The sequence below is a fragment of the Ahaetulla prasina genome, chromosome 16 (genome assembly GCF_028640845.1).
Source record: "Ahaetulla prasina isolate Xishuangbanna chromosome 16, ASM2864084v1, whole genome shotgun sequence".
NCBI lineage: Eukaryota > Metazoa > Chordata > Lepidosauria > Squamata > Colubridae > Ahaetulla > Ahaetulla prasina.
The window spans coordinates 12,546,794-12,570,496 of NC_080554.1; the positions used below are offsets into that span (position 1 = coordinate 12,546,794).

The window sequence follows — 23,703 nt, forward strand, 5'->3', positions numbered from 1 at the left end:
CATGACTAGGGCAGAATTAGAACTCATGATGATCTTCTGCTTTCTAGCCTGGCGCCTTCTCCGTTAGTTCAAATTGATCTATTTATTATGCAAAGCCAGCCAATGACTGATGAACTGTACAGGTTTGTTTATTATTGTTTCCCAAAATGGAGGTAGCACCTTGAGAGTTGTTGGTCTACATCAGGGATCTCCAACCTTGGTAACTTTAAGACTTGTGGACTTCAACTCCCAGAGTTCCTCAGCCAGCTTTGCTGGGAGTTGAAGTCCACAAGTCTTAAAGGGACCAAGGTTGGAGACCCCTGGTTTATATCACTGTTTTTCAGCAACTTCATCTTCCAAAATTTCCCAGCCAGCATGGGGGCTGAAAAAGCCAGAATGTGTGGAGGTTGATTGATTTTAGGTGTTAATGTGACATGCCATGTTGGGAGTTTACAATGGTTGAGGGGTTGTTTGCCTTTAGTTATTGAAAGCTTAATATTTATCCTTCAGGTTCGGCTGAGTAACAATAATAATTGCAATGACATTTGCACAAGGACTCATTAGATGCAATAATGCAGTATCCTTATGATTTATATTGAAATTGATATTGTTTCCTGATTGCTTATTTGTAGCCTATGACTATCATTAACTGTTGTATCATTAAGTATTAAATTTGTACCCCATGACTATCATTAAGTGTTGTAAATGTTGTACCTTGATGAAGGTATCTTTTCTTTTATGTACACTGAGAGCATATGCACCAAGAAAAATACCTTGTGTGTCCAATCACGCTTGGCCAATGAAAAAAATTCTATTCTATTCTATTCTATTCTATTCTATTCTATTCTATTCTATTCTATTCTATTCTATTCTATAATACATTATTAATATACCTGAAGGCCAGACAAGGAATAATAACGGATGGAAACTGACCAAGGAGAGATTCAACCTGGAAATAAGAAGAAATTTCCTGACAGTGAGAACAATCAATCCATGGAACAGAAGTTGCCTTCGGAAGTTGTGGGAGCTTCATCACTGGAGGCTTTCAAGAAGAGATCAGACTGCCATGTGTCAGAAAAGGTGTAGGGCCATGATGGTGAACCTTATGGCACCTGTTGTGCCTTGTCCTCCCTCCTCTCCTCAGCAGGGCCCCTCCCTCCTCCTGCCGGACCTGCTATCAGATTCAGAGTCTGATAATGAAGAGGAACGGCCTGGCATGCCTCCAGCCCCCAGCCCTGGCCCCATGCCCGGACAGAATGTCAGGAATGAACAAACAAACCTCACTCCTACAGTGTGTGAGCACGAAGCCAGCCACTTGCTAGAATTGCTGGCAGCAGATCCAGAGGAAGGGAATTCACAGTGGACGGATCCCCACTTCCGGAGAATGGAGAGGCGACATCAGCAGAAGGAAGGGAGGGGCAGGCCTGGATAAGTGCTGAGTCATGGAGCCACACCCCATGGCCTATATAAAGGATCTGCTTTTTGGCATTCCTTGAGTCAAGCAAAGTGTCATCTGGTTTGCTGAAGTCACACCTTGGATTCCTGCCTGCCTGAGAAATCTGAAAGGAATTTGGCAAAGCTGCAGAAGCTTCGTGGCCACGCTTGATACAGACTTCCCAGACCCGGTCATCGGAGGGGGAATGGGACACGACAGCACCTCTCTGCAGGCATGTCAGCCATTCCCCCAGCCTGGCTGGACCATGCCAGCTGGTCTTCGGGTCTCTGCTGCACAGAGACCGGGGGTAGGGCATGTGTGTGTGTGTGTGTGTGTGTGTGTGTGTATTTGGGGAGGGGCACATGCACGGGGGTGCAGGTTGGCGCAGGAGGCTTTCCAGGCCCAAAATGGAAAAAAATGGCTCCGTTTTGCTCCTGGAAAACCTCTGGCACCAATTTGGAAGCCAAAACAGGGGTAGGTGGGGTATATGCGTGGGGGCAGGCACTCACATTGTATTTTGGGGGTTCTGGCATGTGTAGTGTGCATTTACATGTGAGCTTTGGGCACTCGGTATCAAAAAGGTTATGTTGTGTCTGCTGCAGCCCCCCGAGGCCCCGGGGTGTAGGGTCTCCTGCTTGAGGAGGGGGCTGGACTAGAACAGGGGCCTCCAACCTTGTCAACTTTAAGCCTGGGGGACTTCAACTCCCAGAATTCCCCAGCCAGCTTTGCTGGCTTGGGCATTCTGGGAATTGAAGTCCCCCAGGCTTAAAGTTGACAAGGTTGGAGGCCCCTGGATTAGAAGACCTCCAAAGCCTTTCCAACTCTATTCTATTCTAGATTCTCTGGTTCTCAAAAATCTGCATTTTCTCCTTAGTTAAAACTTCCTGGCCAGCGTCCAGTCGCTTTGATGCCTCATAAATACAGACCCACTTGCAGGATTTTGTGGCTGCTAAAAAAATAAATAAAAATCAATAAATACACAAAGGAGCCTTCATTTTGACGGATCCTGAATCTGAGTTAGTCTTAATTGTCTGTCATTCCCATCAATTGGCCCCCACTTACTTATTTGTCCTGAGTCCACTGCCTGGTGTGCGGTCCAACTTCTAAAGCTGTTTTAGGCCAAATCAATATTTTACCCAGTTTTTTTTTTTAAAAAAAATCAATGTTTGCAAGTATTTTAACATGCTGTGGCTTACTAGCATATATTTTCCTTACTTTATTTAATCTTCCTTGTATTCTGGAGTGGTTACTGAAAACCAGTGGAGGCTTCCGTCTGCGAACAAGGCTGAATTTATTAACACCAAAGGAAGAAACTGAAAAGCTTTTAATGGGATAATTTTGCAGACTTGAAATGCCGTGTTTGTAGATATTGTTTGACCATATGTTGCAGAAGTTGATTAAATGTTTAGGAATAACAGAATAACTCATCAACTCCTAGGGTTGGAAGGGTCATCTAGTCCAATCCCCCGCCCAAGCAGGAGACCCTACACCATTTCTGACAGATGGCAGTCCAGATTCTCCTTGAAAGCCTCCTGTGATGAAGCTCCCACAACTTCTGAAGGCAACTTCTGTTCCACTGGTTGATTGTTCTCACTGTCAGAAAATTTCTCCTTATTTCCAGGTTGAATCTCTCCTTGATCAGTTTCCATCCATTATTCCTTGTCTGGCCTTCGGGTGCTTTGGAAAATAGCTTGACCCCCTTCCTCCTCTCTGTGGCAGCCCCTCAAATATCAGAAGACCGCTATCCTGTCTCCTCTGGTCCTTCTCTTCACTAGACTAGCCAGGCCCAGTTCCTTCAAAAGTTCATCCTATGTTTTAGCCTCCAGTCCCCTCATCATCCTGGTTGCTCTTCTCTGCACTCTTTCTAGAGTCTTAACATCTTTTTTTATAGTGTGGGGACCAAAACTGGATGCAATACTCTAGGTGTGATCTTACTAGGGCTTTATAGAGTGGTGTTAGTACCTCACCTGATCTTGATTGTATCCCTCTGTTCATGCAATTTAAGATTGCATTGGCTTTTTGGGCTGCTGCAGCACATTCTTGAATCATATTTAATTGGTTGTCCATTAAATGTGATGAATGGATGGCTTTGATAAGACAGCTATTCCTCCAGGTTTAAGCCCCTTCTCAAAACCCGCTGTGGGCATCATTCCCGGATTTCCCAGAACAAGTTGAAGACAGATTTTGGTCCAAACAAAACAAGAGCAGGTTTCAACCATGCTTCTTTTCCTTTCTCGACTTGGTCACCATTTTTTTTTAAAGAATACAACATCCTCCATTCTCCCCATTGCTCGTAAGCCTAGACCAGAGGTCTGCAAACTTGGCTCTTTTAAGACTTGTGGACTTCAACTCCCAGAGTTCCTTAGCCAGCTTTGCAAGTCTTTTTTTTTTTTTTTTTATTGAAAGAGTTTAAAAAAAACAAAAACATTTCCCCCCTTTTTTCCCCCTCCCTCCCCCAAAAAAACAAAACACCCCCCTCCCTCCCCCACCCCCCGGCTTCCCGGGTCAATCACAAGGTAAAGTCCAATCCAAATAACCACATCCAAAGCTTTTCGTCTCCCAACCCCCTCCCCCAGCTTTGCAAGTCTTAAAAAGAGCCAAGTTTGCAGACCGCTGGCCTAGACAGTTTCTCTGGCACAAGCAGAGAATTTCTAGGAAATGATGTTTTGACAATGATCGTTTGTCTGTTTCTGTTAGAAGGATGGAGGCCTCGTGCTTGGAATTAGCTCTGGAAGGAGAACGGGCGTGCAAGGCGGGGGATTTCCCTTCCGGAGCCACCTTCTTCGAACACGCAGTCCAGGTGGGGACGGAGGACCTAAAGACCCTCAGCGCCATTTACAGCCAACTGGGCAACGCCTACTTCTATCTGAAGGACTATGCCAAAGCTTTGGAGTACCATAAGCACGATCTCACGCTGGCCAGGTAAGGGTTCTACAGCCAGAACTGGGCCCTCTAGGGCAGGAGTCTGCAAACTTGGCTCTTTTAAGACTTGTGGACTTTAACTCCCAGATTCCCTCAGCCAGCAAAAGCTGGCTGAGGAACTCTGGGAGTTGAAGTCCACAAGTCTTAAAGGGACCAAGATTGGAGACCCCTGGACTAGGGCTTGGCAGGCAGGCTGGCGCTTGGAGCTTTCAACCCTGTGAGAAGAAAACTAAGGGCTGGAGAGTTTTTGCAGACTCCCGGCGCTGAATTTGCAAGCCTCAGAACTCATCCAGAATGACTGGGGCTGCAGCTTTTGGACTGCATTGCAAAAGGCAGCGGTCTCCAACGTTCGGGGGTTTTATGATTTGAGGACTTCAAACTCCTGGAATTCTTCAGATAGCATGGCCGGCTGAAGGAGGAATTCTGGGAGTTGAAGTCCACAAGTCATAAAGTTACCAGGGTTGGAGACCCCGGCTTTAAGAGATAAAAAAAAAAATGCCTTAATTTTATGCCTTAAACATCATTACCCCCCATAAAACATGGAACTGCTGAGGAAAAAAAGCCAACATTTTCAATTCTTCTCCCTTGGATGGTATTTGCCAGCATACCATGCCTACTCACAGCCAGGGGTGGGATTCAAAAATTATAGCAACAGGTTCTCTGCCTGGTTGCTGGGTAGGCGTGGCCATGGTGGGCGTGGCCTACTTGGCCTCCTGCACCAGGGCAGGGGAGCGTTTTTGCCCTCCCCAAGCTCCGGAGGCTTTTCTTGAGCCTCCGGGAGGGCAAAAACGGTCTCCCCCGGGCTCCAGAGGCCCTCTGAAGGCCGGAAATGGCCCTGTTTCCAGACTTCCAGAACTTCCAGGAGGGCCATTTAGCACCCCCGCAGAGCCTCCACACGGGCCCTGCACTTACCAGGCATCCAAAACGGGCTGCGTGGAGACTCCTTGGAGGGAGTGGGGGGGACAGCCAGTCCTTACTGGTTCGGAAAACCAGATGTAAAATTAGCATCCGGTTTGGCCCGAACTGGTCCTAACTGGCTGAATCCCACCCCTCCTCACAGCCCCTGAGCAGGCCAAAGGAGGAAATGCAATGCCCAATCTGAAAACACTCTTTCCCCATCCCACCCCAGCCATTCCTCACTTCCACCTGGCTTCCTTCCAAGAGAAACTCCCAGCATCTTTTCCCAATGCCCACAGAACCATCGGCGATCGAATAGGAGAGGGCAAAGCCAGCGGTAATCTTGGCAACACGCTGAAAATCCTGGGTCAGTTCGACGAAGCCTTGGTTTGTTGCCAGAGGCATCTGGACATCTCGCAGGAGCAAGGAGACAAGGTAGGTTGTTGACCCCTCAGCAACCATCCAGCCTCCCTGGACAGGGAAACAGCAGCATTGGGTGGGGAAGAGCGGAGAGGAGACCCCTTCAGCCTTACACTCAGCCTGTGAACTACCCTAAACACCACAGCATTCCCAAAACATCTAGGAAGACTCTTACTGGCCGATGATGGACTGGTTGTGGGAAGAGGACTGGGATGTGGGGAAAACTTTCTGTATTGTTTTGAGCGTGGTAAATTCGGTTCTAGCCTGACTTTAGTGCAGCCAGCATCTTTTAGTAAAAGAATCTATGACTTCCACCAAATGGAGTCGAGGGTCTTTCTTTCCTGAGGGATCAGACTGGGGCAGGTCTGACACCAGTACCTGCACCGTGACAGGATTGTGAATGTGGCAATCATTGGAGAGACCCCACCCCATGACGTCTTTTCTTTTTTCTTTTTTGATAGGTGGGGGAGGCCCGAGCACTGTATAACATTGGCAATGTCTACCATGCCAAAGGCAAGGAGGCGTTGTGGTCCCTGCCCCAGGAGGAACCAGGCCAGCTGCCCCAGGAGATTCAGGAGGCTCTGCAAAAGGCATCCGAATTTTACAAGTGAGTGAGTGGTGTTCCGCAGGTGGAGAGGAGTGGGGGAGGGTCCCATTGAGACCCCACAATATTCAGGGTGGTCCTTGTGCACTCACAATCTTTCCAGAGGTTCTCTTGGATTGCAAAGACAGCCAAGCAAACTGAGGCTGGTGGTACTTCTCGCCGGTATTCTTGGCCACCAAGAAGTTGGTGAGAAGTCTCTTGGCAGGCCTGCCTCCCCTTCCCAACCAGTTCAGGTGGTTAGATTTGACTTGACTTCTTTTTCTACTTTGGCCTCACTTTGAGAAATTGGGAGAATGAATTCCCCACCCCACCCCACCCCCTCGTAGCTTTTCTACCCCGTCAAACCTTCCACCTCCATTATTAGTGTAATGATGTTCTTCAGTGGATTATTTACCTGTGTTGCCCCTTAAAAAAAGCCTCAGCAGCAGGTAATTTTGGCCTGCCTTGTCTGGCCTTGGAACGTCATCCATTACAGACGGGAGAGGAGACCACAGGAAAATCTCACAGCGTTTTTTTAACATCCTAAATGAGCCCTGGTGGCACAGTAACAACAGTAGCCCGCAGTGCAGTACTGTTGACTGCCGGCTGACTGCAATTTGGTAGTTTGAATCTCACCAGGCTCAAAGTTGACTCAGCCTTCTGTCCTTCCGAGGTGGATAAAATGAGGACCCAGATTGTTGGGGGCAAGAGGCTGACTCTGTAAACCGCTTAGAGGGTTGTAAAGCATTGTGAAGTGGTATATAAGTCTAAGTGCTATTTCTATCTATCTCTCTATCTCTCATCTATCTCTCATTATCTATCATCTATCTACTGTCTATCTATTGTCTATCTATCATCTATCTATCTACCTACCTACCTATCTATCCTTATCTATCCTTATCTATCCTTATCTATCTATCTCTATTATCTATCTATCTATCTATCTATCTATCTATCTATCTATCTATCTATCCATCCATCCATCCATCCATCCATCCATCCATCCATCTCTATCATCTATCTATCTATCTATCTATCTATCTATCATCCATCCATCCATCCATCCATCCATCCATCCATCCATCCATCCATCCATCCATCTCTATCATCTATCTATCTATCTATCTATCTATCTATCTATCTATCTATCTATCTATCTATCTATCTATCTATCTATCTATCTATCTATCTATCTATCCATCCATCCATCCATCTATCTATCTATCTATCTATCATTTACCTACCTACCTATATCTGCTGTGGTGGCGCAGTGGTTAGAATGCAGTATTACAGGCTAATTCTGCCCATTGCCAACGTTCAATTCTCACCAGCTCAAGGTCGACTCAGCCTTCCACCCTTCCAAGGTTGGTAAAATGAGGACTCAGATGGTTGGAAGCAAGAGGCTGACTCTGTAAACCGCTTAGAGAGGGCTGTATAAGCACTGTAAAGCGGTATACAAGTCTAAGGGCTATTGCTATTGCTAAATGTGCCTCTGGAGGGCAGAATTTGAAACCGAACTCCAGACAAAAGCCTGAGTTTTTAACAGGAAAAGGGAGAAGTGATAAGTGAGGAAATGGAAGGGTGGCAATCAATGATGCCTTTCAGGAATATATGATTTTCCTATTTGAAATGGATTTCTGGTCCTTTTCTCAAGCATTAAAGGCTGGTGTTTTTTTCTGGCTTACCTGTAGGAGGAACCTTTCCCTCGTGAAGGAGTTGGCTGACAGAGCTGCGCAGGGCCGGGCTTACGGCAACCTCGGCAATGCCCACTACCTGTTGGGCAACTTCACCAAAGCGATCGTCTTCCATAAGCAGGTGAAATACGGGGCAGAGGTGGGAATCTCCTTTCTGACCCATTGTAGAGTTCTACAGCATTGGGGGCAGGGAGATAGGAATCAGAGCCATGCAGACCCTTACGAAGATATGTTGAGGACCACCCTTAAAAGATTTATTACAACAATGTTGTCAAGTTCAAAGCGCATTTATTTACTGCTTCTCAGCTTGCCAACAAACCAGGTGGGAGGGAAAGAGAATTGGAATGCAGACTCCAGGCATCACTTGAGTCAACCTGTGGGGACCAAGGACACTTCTGCAGGTGTTTGCCTAAACCTAAAGACATTTTCCCATAACAATATACCGACACTCAATTGGACAACGTGACTTACGCTAATCAGTGGTTTGCATGTGAATTAGCCAGAGCTGGTTTTGCTTTCATTCTGTGCCGATATGATGTACTCAATAAAGTGTTGCATTAAAAGATTAGATCGTCTCAATGGTGCTTGCTTGGTTGGGTTCATCAGTCGGAACCTTGATAAATATATACAAACTTTACTGATAATTTAACTATCAGTTGGATCCAATTCTACTGATGACTGCAGTGACTAACGATGGAAATTCCAGTCCCAATTCTGGTTATAAGTCAAGAACTATGTGCAAATAAAACCGCGTGGGAATTTTGGGGGGCCCTGAATTTCGAACAAAGCAATAAGCATGCCAATGTACTTTTTGGAACTCCTTGGTTGCCAAATATACTGTCAGCGTTCCAAGTAATGCACCCACAGAAGGCAGAACTCTGAGGCAGGCAAATTCCTCAAAGAACAGTTTCATTGGATACATCAAATTGGCACAACAGGTCAAAGCCGACTCAGAAAGTTCTCACTGCTTTCACCTAATTAAAAAGTAAACGTTTCCTCTTTCTCCTAAATCACTGGTCACGCTGTCCAGTCAAAGTGCTGGCCAGTTGCTTGGTTACTTCGCTCCTCCTCTGGCCAGCCAGAGAATGTCTTTGGTTCCCACAGGGAAAACATTCTTGGTTTTGGCTACAAAAACCCATCTAACTGTTGTGTAGCAACCCTGAAGCCAAGTTCACTTCAGGATTGACATCTATGTCAGCTGGGGAAGACTAGGATGATGATGATGATGCCCTAATAGAGGTGATATCCCTGCAGTGGCACTCATGACTTTATCCATTTTAGCGGCTGAACATCGCTAAGGAATTTGGAGACAGAGCCGCTGAGAGGAGAGCATATAGCAACTTGGCCAACGCTCACATCTTCTTGGGGAGCTTCGATATTGCCGCAGAGTATTACAAGTAAGCGGGGGTCTCTCAGGGGAAGCCAGTACCCTCCAGATCTGATCTGTTTGGATTCATGGCAAAGGGATCCTGTGTCCTCTGAATAGAATGGAATGGAATGGAATAGAATGGAATGGAATGGAATGGAATGGAATGGAATGGAATGGAATAGAATATGGAATAGGAATAGGAATAGAATATGGAATAGGAATAGAATATGGAATAGGAATAGAATATGGAATAGGAATAGGAATAGGAATAGAATATGGAATAGGAATAGAATATGGAATAGGAATAGAATAGACAGAACAGGACAGAACAGGGTACAGAATAGGGTAGGGTAGAGTGGAATGGGATGGGATAGGACAGGACAGGACAGAACAGGGTACAGAATAGGGTAGGGTAGAGTGGAATGGGATGGGATAGGACAGGACAGAACAGGACAGAACAGGACAGAACAGGACAGAACAGGGTACAGAATAGGGTAGGGTAGAGTGGAATGGGATGGGATGGGATGGGATGGGATGGGATGGGATGGGATGGGATAGGATAGGATAGGACAGAACAGGACAGAACAGGACAGAACAGGGTACAGAATAGGGTAGGGTAGAGTGGAATGGGATGGGATGGGATGGGATAGGACAGGACAGAACAGGGTACAGAATAGGGTAGGGTAGAGTGGAATGGGATGGGATGGGATGGGATAGGACAGGACAGAACAGGGTACAGAATAGGGTAGGGTAGAGTGGAATGGGATGGGATGGGATGGGATAGGATAGGATAGGACAGAACAGGACAGAAACTGGAAGGGACCATGGAGGTCTTCTAGTCCAACCCCCTGCTCAAACAGGAGATCCTATACCATTTCAGACAAGTGACTGTCCAGTCTCTTCTTAAAAACCTCCAGTGATGAAGCATAACTTTCTTAGTGGCAGGAAGAGTGCAGAGAATTCATTTTTGTTGTCCAAGCATTTTTCCTTGTAATATGTACGTATTCAAAAGGATGTCTCAAAATATTAAACTATTATATAACAGTATTAATGGGATCAAACTCATGTAAAAGTTTTCAGACTGTAACAGCTTAGTACACTAAAGAAACATGTCTTTTGATTCTTGGGGCATCTCCAACAATAAGATCATTTATTTGTTCTATTTCCACGTAAACATTACAGGATCCAGTAAATCTGACCTGTTATAGTTGTTTTGACCCAATAAGATCCATTGATTTGTAGGTCTTCATAACCTGGGGTCTCTCAGGGAAGCCAGTACCTCCAGATCTGATCTGTTTGGATTCATGGCAAAGGGATCCTGTGTCCTCTGAATAGAATGGAATGGAATAGAATAGAATAGAATAGAATAGAATAGAATAATAAAAAATAAGAGAAGATATCTTGATGGCTTTTCAAGGTTTGGCAAAAGACTGGAGGTGGTGGAGGAGGAGGTGCAAGAAATTGTTCAGTCAAATCAACAAATAGAAAATAGAATGGGGAATGCAAATCAAATTGGATAAAATGAAGATCAAGTGGTGGTGATGCAGTATAGAATGATGGAAGGAGCTCTGAGAATTAGAGGTTTGAATGAGGACAAAGGGGAAGATTTAAAAAAAATTTTATCAGAAGCTCTGGCTGAATTTATTGAACTTGATCCACAAGAGGTTGCTTATCAAATTGACAAAATTTATAGAGTTAATTCTTGGATTGCTAGGCAAAAGAAACTTCCTAGAGACATCGTGGTTTATTTTTTGAAAAGAACAGTGAGGAATCAAATTTTGCAAGTTGCTTTTCAGAAAAACTTGAAAATAGGGAACAGGAGTTGAAGGTTTTGAAGAGATCCTCCCAAGATGTTAAGGGATAGAAAAGACTTTACATTTTTTACACAAGAACTTAAGAAATACCAGATTCAATTTAGATGGGAGGTTCCAGTTGGCTTGACAGTGTATTATCAAGGAAGGAGATATCGTATTGACACAGTGCTTAAGGCCAAAGATTTTCTTTCTACAGTGCTGAAATTTGAAATAGAAATAATAGAAAAAGAATTCAAGAGACTCAAATGGGTGTGGAAGCTGAGGTGATTCCAGTGATGTTACCATCAGAGGAACAACCACAAGAACAAAGACTGACGAGGAGCCCTTAAGCGTAAAGAAAAGGAGCAACAAACTCAAAGTAAAGTTCAGGATTCTGCTACAGAAGCGGTGGGAGGAGCACGGCCGAAGATACGGGAGGGCGATCTTCAGTTGATTGCTCAAAGGCTTCAGCAGCCCAGTAATGGCAAATAAAATCTTGACTTGGAATGTCAATGGTTTGAACTCAGCTCAGAAGAGAAGAAAAATATTTCATTATTTGAAACAATTTAACAATGATGTTATTTGCTTACAAGAAACGCATATTAAATTATCAGATCAAAAGTACCTAAGAAACTCAAAGTTAGGTAAAGATTTTGTTGCTTCAGCTTTGGAGAAAAACATGGCATAGTGGTTTATTTGAGAAAAGATATACCAGCCAAGTTAATAGAGGCAGATATTCACGGAAGATATATTGCTATTGAACTTACAATAGAAACAAAAAGGACTCTCTTGCTTGGTATATATGCACCCAATCAGCAACAAGAAAAATTTTATAGAATGTTATATGATAAGCTGAATCTATGGGATTATAAATCGTATTATATTGGGAGATTGGAATGGAGTAATAGATACACGAAAGGACAAGAGAATTTCTTCCAAGAAGATACCTGCACATGCAAAGCTGCCTAAATCCTTTTTGATATGATAGAAGATTTTGAGTTAAGAGATGTATGGAGACTAAATTTGGAGGAAAGAGACTATACTTTTTCTCTGATAGGCATCAATCCTTCTCACGTATTGATTTTATTTTAATTTCTAATGATTTGCTTTTTAGGGTGAAGAAAACTAAGATATTTCCAAGATGTTTGTCTGATCATAGTCCTGTTTGGATGGAATTGCAATATGGAAAAGAGGGTAGAAGAACTTGGAGATTAAATGAAAATTTGTTTAGATATCAGGATAATGTAAATCAATGTAAAAAGCAGATGAAAGAATTTTTTGATTATAATTTGAATAATGAAACATCGATAGAAATGGTTTGGGACTGCAGTAAAGCTTTTATGAGAGGTGTATTAATATATCTTAATAATAGACAGAGAAATAAGCAACAAAGACAGCGTAGGTATTTAGAAGAGGAAATTTATAAGAAACAACAATTATTAATACATAACCACATGATCAAAAACTTAAAGATGCAATAAAGTTACTACAGAATCAATTTAATATGATAATGGCTGATCAGGTGGCAACAAATATACAATATGCCAAACATAATACTTTTGTAATGCAAATAGACCTGGTAGGTGGTTAGCATATACTTTAAGGAAAAGACAAAACAACGTACTATAGAAAAATAGAATATAAAGGTAAAGAGAGATATCAACAGGATAAAATTAAAAAGCTTTTTAGAATATTATACAAATTTATATCTTAAAGATAATATATTGAATAGGGATATTGATAATTATTTGAAGGAATATAAGGTTAAAAATTTAACTTTAGAACAAACGGATGAATTGAATCGCCTATAACCTCGGAAGAAATTATTTTGGTAATTAAACAATTAAAATGGGAAAACTCCTGGTACGGATGGGCTTACAGTTAGTTATTATAGGAATTTACAGGATGAGATGTTAGGTCCACTTAAGGAATTATTTAATCAGATACAACTAGGAGGGGAATTCTCATGGAGAACCTCTTTATTTCATTGATACCAAAAGAGGAACAGGATTGTTCTAAACCTGGGAATTATAGGCCAATCTCACTTTTAAATAATGATTATAAGATTTTGTTAAAATAATAGCTAATAGATTAATGTTGATTCTGCAGCGAAGAATTCATAATGATCAATCTGGATTTATAAAAGGGAGACAGATGAGGAATAATGTTAGGCAGATTGTTAATTTACTGGAGTACTTAGAAAAGAAAAATTTTATTCCAGCAGCATTTATTTTTCTCGATGCAGAGAAAGCTTTTGATCGATTGCATTGGGATTTTTTATTTAAATTAATAGAAAAGATGCAATTTGGAGATGGTTTTTTAAGAATAATTAGGGCAATTTATGGAGAGCAAACAGCACAGATTATAATCAATGGTAGCTTAACAGAACCTTTTAAGATTGCGAAAGGAACAAGACAGGGATGTCCTTTATCACCATTATTGTTTATTTTAACTCTAGAACCATTATTGGATAAAATACGAGAAGTAAAGGAGATAGAGTGAATTAGAGTTAGACAGTATGAATATAAGTTAAGAGCTTTTGCAGATGATTTGGTGATTACTTTAACAAACCCTATAAATTCTAGTAAATCTTTGTTGGAAATAATTGATCAATATGGGAATGTCTCAGGGTTTAAGGTAAATCAGAAAAGACAAAAGTGATAATAAAAATATGGCCAGACAACAGAAAGAAAAACTAGAGGAAGTAACAGGATTTGAAATTGTAAAGAAGGTTAAATATTTAGGGTTTATATTACGTCATCAAATGTGAAATTGTATAAGAATAACTATGAGGTTTTATGGCAAAAGTTCAGAAGGAGTTGATTGTTTGGAAAAATTGCAATTATCTTTGCTGGGAGAATTGCTGCTATTAAAATGAATGTTTTACCTAGATTTTATTCCTCTTCAGATGATACCAATAATTAAGAAAGATAAGAATCTTGAGGAATGGCAGAAGGAATTAACAAATTTATATGGGAAGGTAAAAAGCTAGGGTTAAAATGAAAATAATTCAAGATTCTCGGAAAGGGAGGTTTAAAATGCCTAATTTTAAATTATATTATGAAGCAGCTGCTCTCTCTGCAATAAGTGATTGGTTTAATTTAACAGAGGACAGAATTTTGAATATAGAAGGTTATGATTTGCTATATGGATGGCATGCATATTTAATTTATGACAAAAAGTGGATAAGGCCTTTAAAAATCATGTGCTAAGAAATGCCCTTCATGTGTTTGGAAAAATACTCTTATAAACTAAATTATAAGGTTCCTATATGGGCAAGTCCTAGACATACAGTAGAAAATATAAACATAGAACAGAATCAGGAAATGATTACATATAAAGATCTTTTGTATACTGAAAGAGGTAATTTGCAGTTAAAATCTCTGCAAGTATTAAGAGAGGAAGGGAAAAATTATACTTGGTTTCAATATGAGCAACTACGTGCTAGATGGAAGGAGATCAGAAAATTGGTATAGAGCAGAACGAGGAAATTTGGTAAAGCAAATTAGAAATCAGTCTCAGGAGCATATAAAGAGATTGTATAATGTGTTACTTGAAATAGATTCTGAAAGGGACTTGATAAAGGACTGTATGATAAAGTGGGCACAAAATTTTCAGGAGCCAATATTATTGGAAACGTGGGAAAAATTTGGGTTAGAAATGTTAAATTCACGCAGGCACAGAATCTGAGGGAAAAATTTTTATAAAATGTTTTATAGATGGCATCTAGATCCTAAAAATTATCGTATGTATCCAGAAATGCAAGCAAAATGTTGGAGATGTAATTGTGATGACGCTACATATTTTCACATTTGGTGGACTTGTAAGGACATAAAGGCCTTTTGGTTAAAAATTTGGTGGATTTTACAAAATGTTCTGGAAAAGAAGATAAAGTTCCTGCCGCAATTTTTCTTGTTGGGAATTATTACGATTGTACAGTAATTGAGACTAAATTGATTTTAAATCTAATAACTCCAGCAAGATTACTAATAGGACAATATTGGAAGAAAAAAGAAGTACCAACAATAGAAGAATGGATATTGAAAGTTGCCAATTTGGCTGAGATGGCGAAGATATCAGCCTTTTTGAAAGGCAATACGCAAGAAAGATACTTAAAGGAATGGAAAAAATGGATTGACTATATTCAACGTAGATATCAGACTAAGAGTTATCAGACTGTTTTGAATGATTATGATGTATTATTTTGATTGCTTTTGGGGAAGTTAGGAATTGATGATTGTAGGGTACAATTAAGTTGGGATGAAAATTTTTAGCATATGTTTGTTTTATTTTTAACTATACCTTGTGCTCGTTCCGGAAGTCGGGGGAGGGGTTGTGAAGGGAGGGGAGGAGGGGGAAAGGGGAAAAATTTTGTAAAACTTTTTGAATAAAAAAAAAAAAAAGTAAACGTTTCCTCTTTCTCCTAAATCACTGGTCACGCTGTCCAATCAAAGTGCTGGCCAGTTGCTTGGTTACTTCGCTCCTCCTCTGGCCAGCCAGAGAATGTCCTTGGTTCCCACAGGGAAAACATTCTTGGTTTTGGCTACAAAAACCCATCTAACTGTTGTGTAGCAACCCTGAAGCCAAGTTCACTTCAGGATTGACATCTATGTCAGCTGGGGAAGACTACGATTTTTATTTTTTTTTATTTTTTTTTACGATGAAGATGATGCCCTAATAGAGGTGATATCCCTGCAGTGGCACTCATGACTTTATCCATTTTAGCGGCTGAACATCGCTAAGGAATTTGGAGACAGAGCCGCTGAGAGGAGAGCATATAGCAACTTGGCCAATGCTCACATCTTCTTGGGGAGCTTCGATATTGCCGCAGAGTATTACAAGTAAGCGGGGGTCTCTCAGGGGAAGCCAGTACCCTCCAGATCTGATCTGTTTGGATTCATGGCAAAGGGATCCTGTGTCCTCTGAATAGAATGGAATGGAATGGAATAGAATATGGAATAGGAATAGGAATAGGAATAGAATAGAATAGAATAGAATAGAATAGAATAGAATAGAATAGAATAGAATAGAATAGAATAGAATAGACAGAACAGGGTACAGAATAGGGTAGGGTAGGGTAGAGTGGAATGGGATGGGATGGGATGGGATGGGATGGGATGGGATGGGATAGGACAGGACAGGACAGGACAGGACAGAACAGGACAGAAACTGGAAGGGACCGTGGAGGTCTTCTAGTCCAACCCCCTGCTCAAACAGGAGATCTTATACCATTTCAGACAAGTGACTGTCCAGTCTCTTCTTAAAAACCTCCCGTGATGAAGCATAACTTTCTTAGTGACAGGAAGAGTGCAGAGAATTCATTTTTGTTGTCCAAGCATTTTTCCTTGTAATATGTACGTATTCAAAAGGATGTCTCAAAATATTAAACTATTATATAACAGTATTAATGGGATCAAACTCATGTAAAAGTTTTCAGACTGTAACAGCTTAGTACACTAAAGAAACATGTCTTTTGATTCTTGGGGCATCTCCAACAATAAGATCATTTATTTGTTCTATTTCCACGTAAACATTACAGGATCCAGTAAATCTGACCTGTTATAGTTGTTTTGACCCAATAAGATCCATTGATTTGTAGGTCTTCATAACCTGGGGGTCTCCAGACATATTTTCAACACATCTGGAGTACCCCAGCTTGGGGAAGGTGATCTTTCAATACGGGCAGAATATGAGGTGGCTTCGGTATTTAGTTGAAGAAGTGCTCAATCTCCTCTCTCTCTCTCTCTCTATTAATTTAGGAAAACCCTCCATCTCTCCAGGCAGCTGAAGGACCAAACAGTGGAAGCTCAGACATGCTACAGTCTTGGAAACACGTACACCCTTCTTGAAGACTACGAGAAGGCTGTGGAATACCACCTGAAGCACCTGGCCATTGCCCAGGAGCTTGGAGACAGGTAAGAAGTATCTGTTTTTGGTGCTTTTTTTGTGTTTTTCTTTTTTGATCTGGTGTTGATCTTGAGGTCTGTCTTGTTAAAATGACAAACATCCAGTTCAGGAAGTTAGTTCAGCTTTATGGTGAACTGGGAGGAACCGTCCATCTTATGCTGATAAGAAACGAAAGGAATGGAAAGATGATTTGGTAACAAATGGTGACTGCCAAGGATAGTAGCTATGTTAGGCTTGGCTCGGCTTAAATTAGCTTGGCTTGAATTAAGTTGGGTTGAGTTGGCTTCACTTCCGTTGAATTAAGTTGGGTTGGGATGGGTTGAGTGGTGAGGTTTTCAGGCACTAAGCTCACCCACAAAGAGAATCAGAATCAAAATAGAGCTGGAAGGGACCTTGGGGGTCTTATAAAATAGAATAGAATAGAATAGAATTGAATTTTTTTATTGGACAAGCGTGATTGGACACACAAGGAATTTGTCTTGGTGCATACACTCTCAGTGTACATAAAAAGAAAAGATGCATTCATCAAGAATCATAAGGTACAACACTTAATGATAGTCCTAGGGTACAAATAAGCAATCAGGAAACAATATCAATATAAATCGTAAGGATATAAGCAACAAAGTTACAGTCATACAGTCATAAGTGGGAGGAAATGAGTGATGGAAACGATGAGAAGATTAATAGTGCAGATTCAGTAAATAGTTTGACAGTGTTGAGGGAATTATTTGTTTAGCAGAGTGATGGCCTTCGGGAAAAAACTGTTCTTGTGTCTAGTTGTTCTGGTGTGCAGTGCTCTATTGCGTCATTTTGAGGGTAGGAGTTGAAACAGTTTATGTCCCGGATGCAAGGGGTCTATAAATATTTTCCCAGCCCTCTTTTTGACTGGTGCAGTATACAGGTCCTCCATGGAAGGCAGGTTGGTAGCCATTGTTTTTTCTGCAGTTCTAATTATCCTCTGAAGTCTGTGTCTGTCTTGTTGGGTTGCAGAACCAACCCTTCTAGTCCAGCCCCCTGGTCAAGCAGGAGACCCTACACCATTTCAGATGTGTCTACCTAGTCTTTTGTTAAAAACCTTCAACCTGTGTGTGTGAAGCACCCACAACTTCTTGTGATAAGCTGTTCCACTGATTAATTGTCCTCACTTTTAGGAAGTTTCTCCTCAATTCCAGGTTGCTTCTCTCCTCGATTAGTTTCCATCCATTGTTTCTTGTCCTGCCCTCTGGTGCTTTGAAAAATAAGTTGACCCCCCACCCCACTCCTCTTTGTGGCAGCCCCTCAAATACTGGAAGACTGCTATCAGGTCACCCCTGTGTCCTCCTTTTCTCTAGACTAGTCAAACCCAACTCCTGCAACTGTTCTTCGTATGTTTTTGTCTCCAGGCCTTTGATCATTTTGGTTGCTCTTCTTTGTACTTTTTCCAAAGTCTAGAACCAGCAAGTCACTTGAGATCCTATGATAGATGTTTTGCTTCGGGAGAAGAGCTGGCCACTTGTCGAGAACGGCACACGTTCTCTCAGTTCAGTCCCAAAGGTGAAGTTGAGATACCTGGGAAACTAGGGTTTTCAGGCCTTGGAGATCAGCAGAATGAAGTCCTGGGTAATTCCGTGGATTCACTTCAGACTCTTTCCCACATACTCTCCCAGTTCCTTGGGGTTGCTGGGGGAAAGGAAGGACTGGCTTCAGTTGCTATAGTCATTCAATCATTCAATCCAATCCAATCAGAAAAGAGCTGGAAGGGATCTTGGAGGTCTTCTAGTCCAACCCCCTGCTCAAGAAGGACAATTCTACAATTCTACAATTCCAGACAAATGGTTGTCCAATCTCTTCTTAAAAGCCGTCAGTGATGGAGCGCCCAAAACTTCTGGAGGCCAGCTGTTCCACTGGTTCATTGTCCTCACTGTTAGGAAGTTTCTCCTTAATTCCAGGTTGCTTCTCTCCTTGGTTAGTTTCCATCCATTATTTCTTGTCCTGCTGTTGTGTCTTCGGCTCCTGACCTTGGCCTTCTGGCAGAGAGTGACTCAGAGAGTGAGGGGGAAGAGCCGACAGGGCTTTCCTCTGCAGGACCTTCCTCTCTGGCTCCGCTCCAGGTCCCAGAAGCAGGCCAGGTGGAGGAGATGACGAGGCCTCTTTCTCCCGCACCTTCCCCCTTCCAGGCAATGCCTCAAGACCCAGCTGCTGACAATCAGTCCTGGTTAAATCCCAGGCATCACAGAAAGGAGAGATGGGAACAACAAAAGAAGGGGTGCGGCAGGCCTAGAGAGTGCTGAGTCACGGAGCCACACCCCACAGGGTATAATAGCAGGAGGAGCTGCTCTATAGCTTCTTGTGACGGACAAAAACTGACTCTTGGAAACTTTGGCTGCAATATTTCGAGACTAAGAATTTGGCTTCTGGATTTCTGTTTATTTCTGAACTCTTGGTTGCTCCAGCAATGAACTGCAACTACTTGTTGCAGAAGTACGAGCTGACTTCTGAGGAGATAAGAGAACTTGGCAGGCAATCGCAGGTTCATTGCCAGAACTGATATCTTTCGTAGGAATAAATTGCTGGCAAATATAGTCAGCTCGCGTGTCTTCTTGGTTGTGGTTGGGGGAGACAGAACACCTGCTTCCTGGTGCTTTAGAGAATAAGTTGACCCCCTCCTCTTTGTGGCAGCCCCTCAAATACTGGAAGACTGCTATCATGTCCCCCCTAGTCCTTCTTTTCTCTAGACTAGCCAAACTCAAATCCTGCAACCGTTCTTCATTTGTCTTATACTCCCAGGCCTTTAAGCGTCTTAGTTGCTCTTCTCTGCACTTTTTTCCAAAGTCTCAACATCTGTTTTGTAATGCAGTGACCAAAACTGGATGCAGGATTCCAGGTGTGGCTTCACTAAGGCTTTATAAAACGGTATTAATACTTCACCTAATTTTGATTCTACACCTCTGTTTATGCAACCAAGGATTGTATTAGCTTTTGGGGCTTGTTGTGTCTGCGCTCCCCGAGCCGGGCCCCCTGCCAGAAAGTGACTTGGAAAGTGAGGGGGAAGGGCCATCAGGACTTACCTCGGGAGCACTGGTTTCCCTGGCTCAGCTCCAGGAGCCAGAGGCAGGCCAGGTGGAGGACATAACGAGGCCTCCGTGCCCTGACTCTTTCCCTCCCCCAGGCCACGCCTCCAGACCCAGCTGATGGCAATCAGGCCTGGCTGGACCCTAGGTTTCATAGGCAGGAGAGGCAGGAACAATTGAAGCAGGGGTGGGGCAGGCCTAGGAAGTGCTGAGTCATGAAGCCACACCCCACAGGATATAAAAGCAGCAAGGGTTGCTATGCCTCTTCGTAGCAGGCAAATCAACTGCTTGACTAGAGCTGAAGTACTGTTTGTTGACTCATCGGCATCAAGGGAGATAACAGAGATACTTGGCAGACGCTCGCTAGTTTGCTGCCAGAGCTGATAGTGCCGGCTAATTAAGCCATCGCTCGGACTGAGGCGAGGGGGACAAAACAGGGCTGGTGCTACTACTGCACACCGCTGGCTCTTGTTTAAGGGATCGTCCACTAAGACTCCAAGATCTCTCTCAGTTACTGTTTTTGAGCCAGGTTTCGCTTAATCTGTATCAAGTATCTAGTCAAGTCTCTACTTAAGACTGTCCAGCTTTGGATGGTCATTAAGTGAAACCGGGTGCTGCTAATCAAGATGAAATCTGATTAGCCAAACCCTTCCCAAACCTATCCCTGAAATCAAGCACCTTTTTTCCCCCCTCAGCATATCAAGACTACAAGTCTGTAGAGATTCTCCGTCATCCACAGGTCATGGTTGTCCCACAGGTGCTTTTTCTGGACTTTCTTGGTTTTTTTTTCTTTTGAAGACGTTTTGGTTCTCATCCCAGAAGCTTCCTCGGTTCTGACAGAATCGTGGGGAATGGAAGGATTTATATTCCTTGCAGACAGCTGGTCATTTGCATCCTTTTAGAGCAGGGGTCTCCAACCTTGGCAGCTTTAAGCCTGGCGGACTTCAACTCCCAGAATTCCCCAGCCAGCTTTGCTTTGCTGGCTGGGGGATTCTGGGAGTTGAAGTCCGCCAGGCTTAAAGTTGCCAAGGTTGGAGACCCCTCTTTTAGAGGATCCTTGAAGCACTTGGAGGTTTATCGGTGTCCTCAGGATCACCTGAAGAGTGGTCCTGATTCCCTGGCAACTCCATTCCTATTCACCCACCTGTTGTGACTCGTCCTCCCTCTTCTCCTCAGCCGGGCCCCTCCCGTCTCCAACCGGGCCTTTTATCAGACTCCGAGTCTGATAATGAAGATGAACGGCCTGTCGTGACTCCAGCCCCCGGCCCTGACCCCATGCCCGGAGAGGATTCCAGGAGTGGAAGGACAAGCCCGATAAACCTCACTCATACAGCGTGTGTTCCTCTGGCTCAGCCTTCAGAGCAGGAAGCCAGCCAGGTGGTGGAATTACCCGGGCCTACTCCCTCTGACCCCTCCCTTTCCCAGAAGCTGCCAGCAGATACAGCTGAAGACAATTAAGAGTGGGTAGACCCTCGCTTCCGGAGATCTGAGAGGCGACGCCAGCAGAAGGAGGGGTGGGGCAGGCCTGGATAAATGCTGAGTCATGGAGCCACACCCCACAGCCTATATAAAGGACCTGCTTTTGGCATTCCAACCTTGAGTCAAGCAAAGTCTTCTCTAGTTTGCTGATATCAGACTCTATCACTGAAGTCACAACTTGGATTTCTGCCTGCCCTGATAAACCTCGAAGGAACTTGTCAAGCTGCAGAGGCTTCGTTGCCAAGTTTGTTACGGACTTCCGTGACTCATTCGTCGGAGTGGGAGTGGGACACGACACCACTATTCAAAGCAGGGGTGAAATCCAGCAGGTTCTGACAGGTTCTGGAGAACCGGTAGCAGAAATTTTGAGTAGTTTGGAGAACCGGCAAATCCCACTTCCGGCTGGCCCCAGAGTGGGGTGGGAATGGAGATTTTGCAGTATCCTTCCCCTGCCACCCACCCACCCCCAAGCCACACCATGCCCACCAAGCCACGCCCACAGAACCGGTAGTTAAAAAAAAATTGGATTTCACCACTGATTCAAAGGGTGTTGTTCACCCCAAATTGTATAACAAAAAGTTCGCTGGGAGCTTAACCATCTCTGTTCTTTATTTTCTTGTTTTACCACAAGGTGGCATTGCCATCTTTTCTTATCTTTTCCCTGGTAAATTCCCTAGCCATGCCACCTGTAACAGAAATGACATGGCAGAACATGACCTGATGAATGTCTGACTGTGTTTTTGTGTATTGCTGCATTTATTATCCACTGGCTTCTCCCAAAACCAGACACAACTAACTTCCTGGGGTTTTGTTTCGACTGTCAAACCTGGATGGCTAAGGGACAGGAGTGGCGGCGATGGGGTGTGTGTGTCTTGATATAAGCCACTTATTTATTATGAAACAGTGTTTCTCCACCTCAACAACTTAAGATGTGTGAACTTCTACTCCCAGAATTCTCAAACATCTCGAACAATAATATGTGTCCCTGCAATTGTTGGAGGAGCCTTTCCAATGCAGGTCCCCTCTTAATTCCTTCGGTCACTTTGCTCCTTTTAGCTTATAAAAAAGAGGCTGGAAAAAGTGCAGAGAAGAGCAACTAAGATGATTAAAGGCCTGGAGACTAAAACATATGAAGAACGGTTGCAGGAACTGGGTATGGCCAGACTAGAGAAAAGAAGAAATATTGTGACGTGAGCAGTCTTCCAGTATTTGAGGGGCTGCCACAAAGAAGAGGGGGGTTCAAATTATTCTCCAAAGCACCAGAGGGCAGAACAAGAAACAATGGATGGAAACTAATCAAGGAAAGAAGCAATCTGGAATTGAGGAGAAACTTCCTAATTGTGAAGACAATTAACCGGTGGAACAGCTTGCCACCAGAAGTTGTGGATGCTTCATCGCTTTTTAAGAAGAGACTGGACAGCCACTTGTCTGAAATAGTATAGGCTCTCCTGCTTGAGCAGAGGGTTGGACTAGAAGACCTCCAGGGTCCCTTCCAACTCTATTCTGATTGATTGAAGCTGGGCAGAAGACTTCAAGCTCACCAGTTTGTCTGGCTGTTAACTTTTCTGTCTCCTTTTGGATTTGAAAAGAAACCCGAGTTGTATCAACCAAATATGGTCATGTTTTAGAATAGCATTTCTCTAATTTAGCAACTTTAAACTGTATGGACCAACTTCCAGAATTCCCCAGCCAGCATACTACCTGTCCCGTGTCCCCCATCAGGTAAACATGCCAAAGTTCTTTGTTAATAACGTTTATTGGCAATTAAGTGTCTTTACTGACATTTTTTGGCCGGCTTCAAGGTTTCTTGATGGGCTAGAAAAGCACACAGCAAAATAAAGAACACGTGAGGCTCTAACAAGGTCAGAACTATTTGCGGTATTATCATTCTGGCTGGAAATGTTAGGACTTGTAGTCCCTCTGCCCTTGGAGCCCCCCCCCCCCAAGTGAAATAAGATGGAATTGGGGAACAAGGGTTGTCCTGAGATAGCATGAGATAGGATGGCAGTTGTGTTCCATTGGGAATAATCCCCCTTAAAAAAAAACAACAACCCAGCAAGGTAAATACTAATCAATGCATTCCTTTCCTCCCCCCCCCACGCCCCTCCCCAAAAGGTACCTCAGCCCTTGGAAGAGAAATGACAAATTATAGGTAGTCTTGGACTGCGCTTTTGG

At 43.2% G+C, this 23,703-nt stretch overlaps 1 protein-coding gene across 3 annotated transcripts in view; it reads left to right on the forward strand.

Annotated features, from left to right (window-relative positions):
- The first annotated feature begins 4,115 nt into the window (after positions 1-4,115).
- GPSM1 (G protein signaling modulator 1) overlaps positions 4,116-23,703 on the forward strand; it is a 98,180-nt gene continuing 78,592 nt past the window's right edge. For 2 of the 3 annotated variants that reach the window (XM_058159736.1, XM_058159738.1), the window contains exons 1-6: positions 4,116-4,336; positions 5,533-5,668; positions 6,115-6,260; positions 7,928-8,051; positions 9,212-9,327; positions 16,852-17,007. In XM_058159736.1, coding sequence (XP_058015719.1) covers positions 4,116-4,336; positions 5,533-5,668; positions 6,115-6,260; positions 7,928-8,051; positions 9,212-9,327; positions 16,852-17,007 — 899 coding nt within the window. Of the gene's footprint in view, positions 4,337-5,532; positions 5,669-6,114; positions 6,261-7,927; positions 8,052-9,211; positions 9,328-15,817; positions 15,934-16,851; positions 17,008-23,703 lie in introns of all 3 variants that reach the window. The other variant, XM_058159737.1, reaches the window with a different exon arrangement.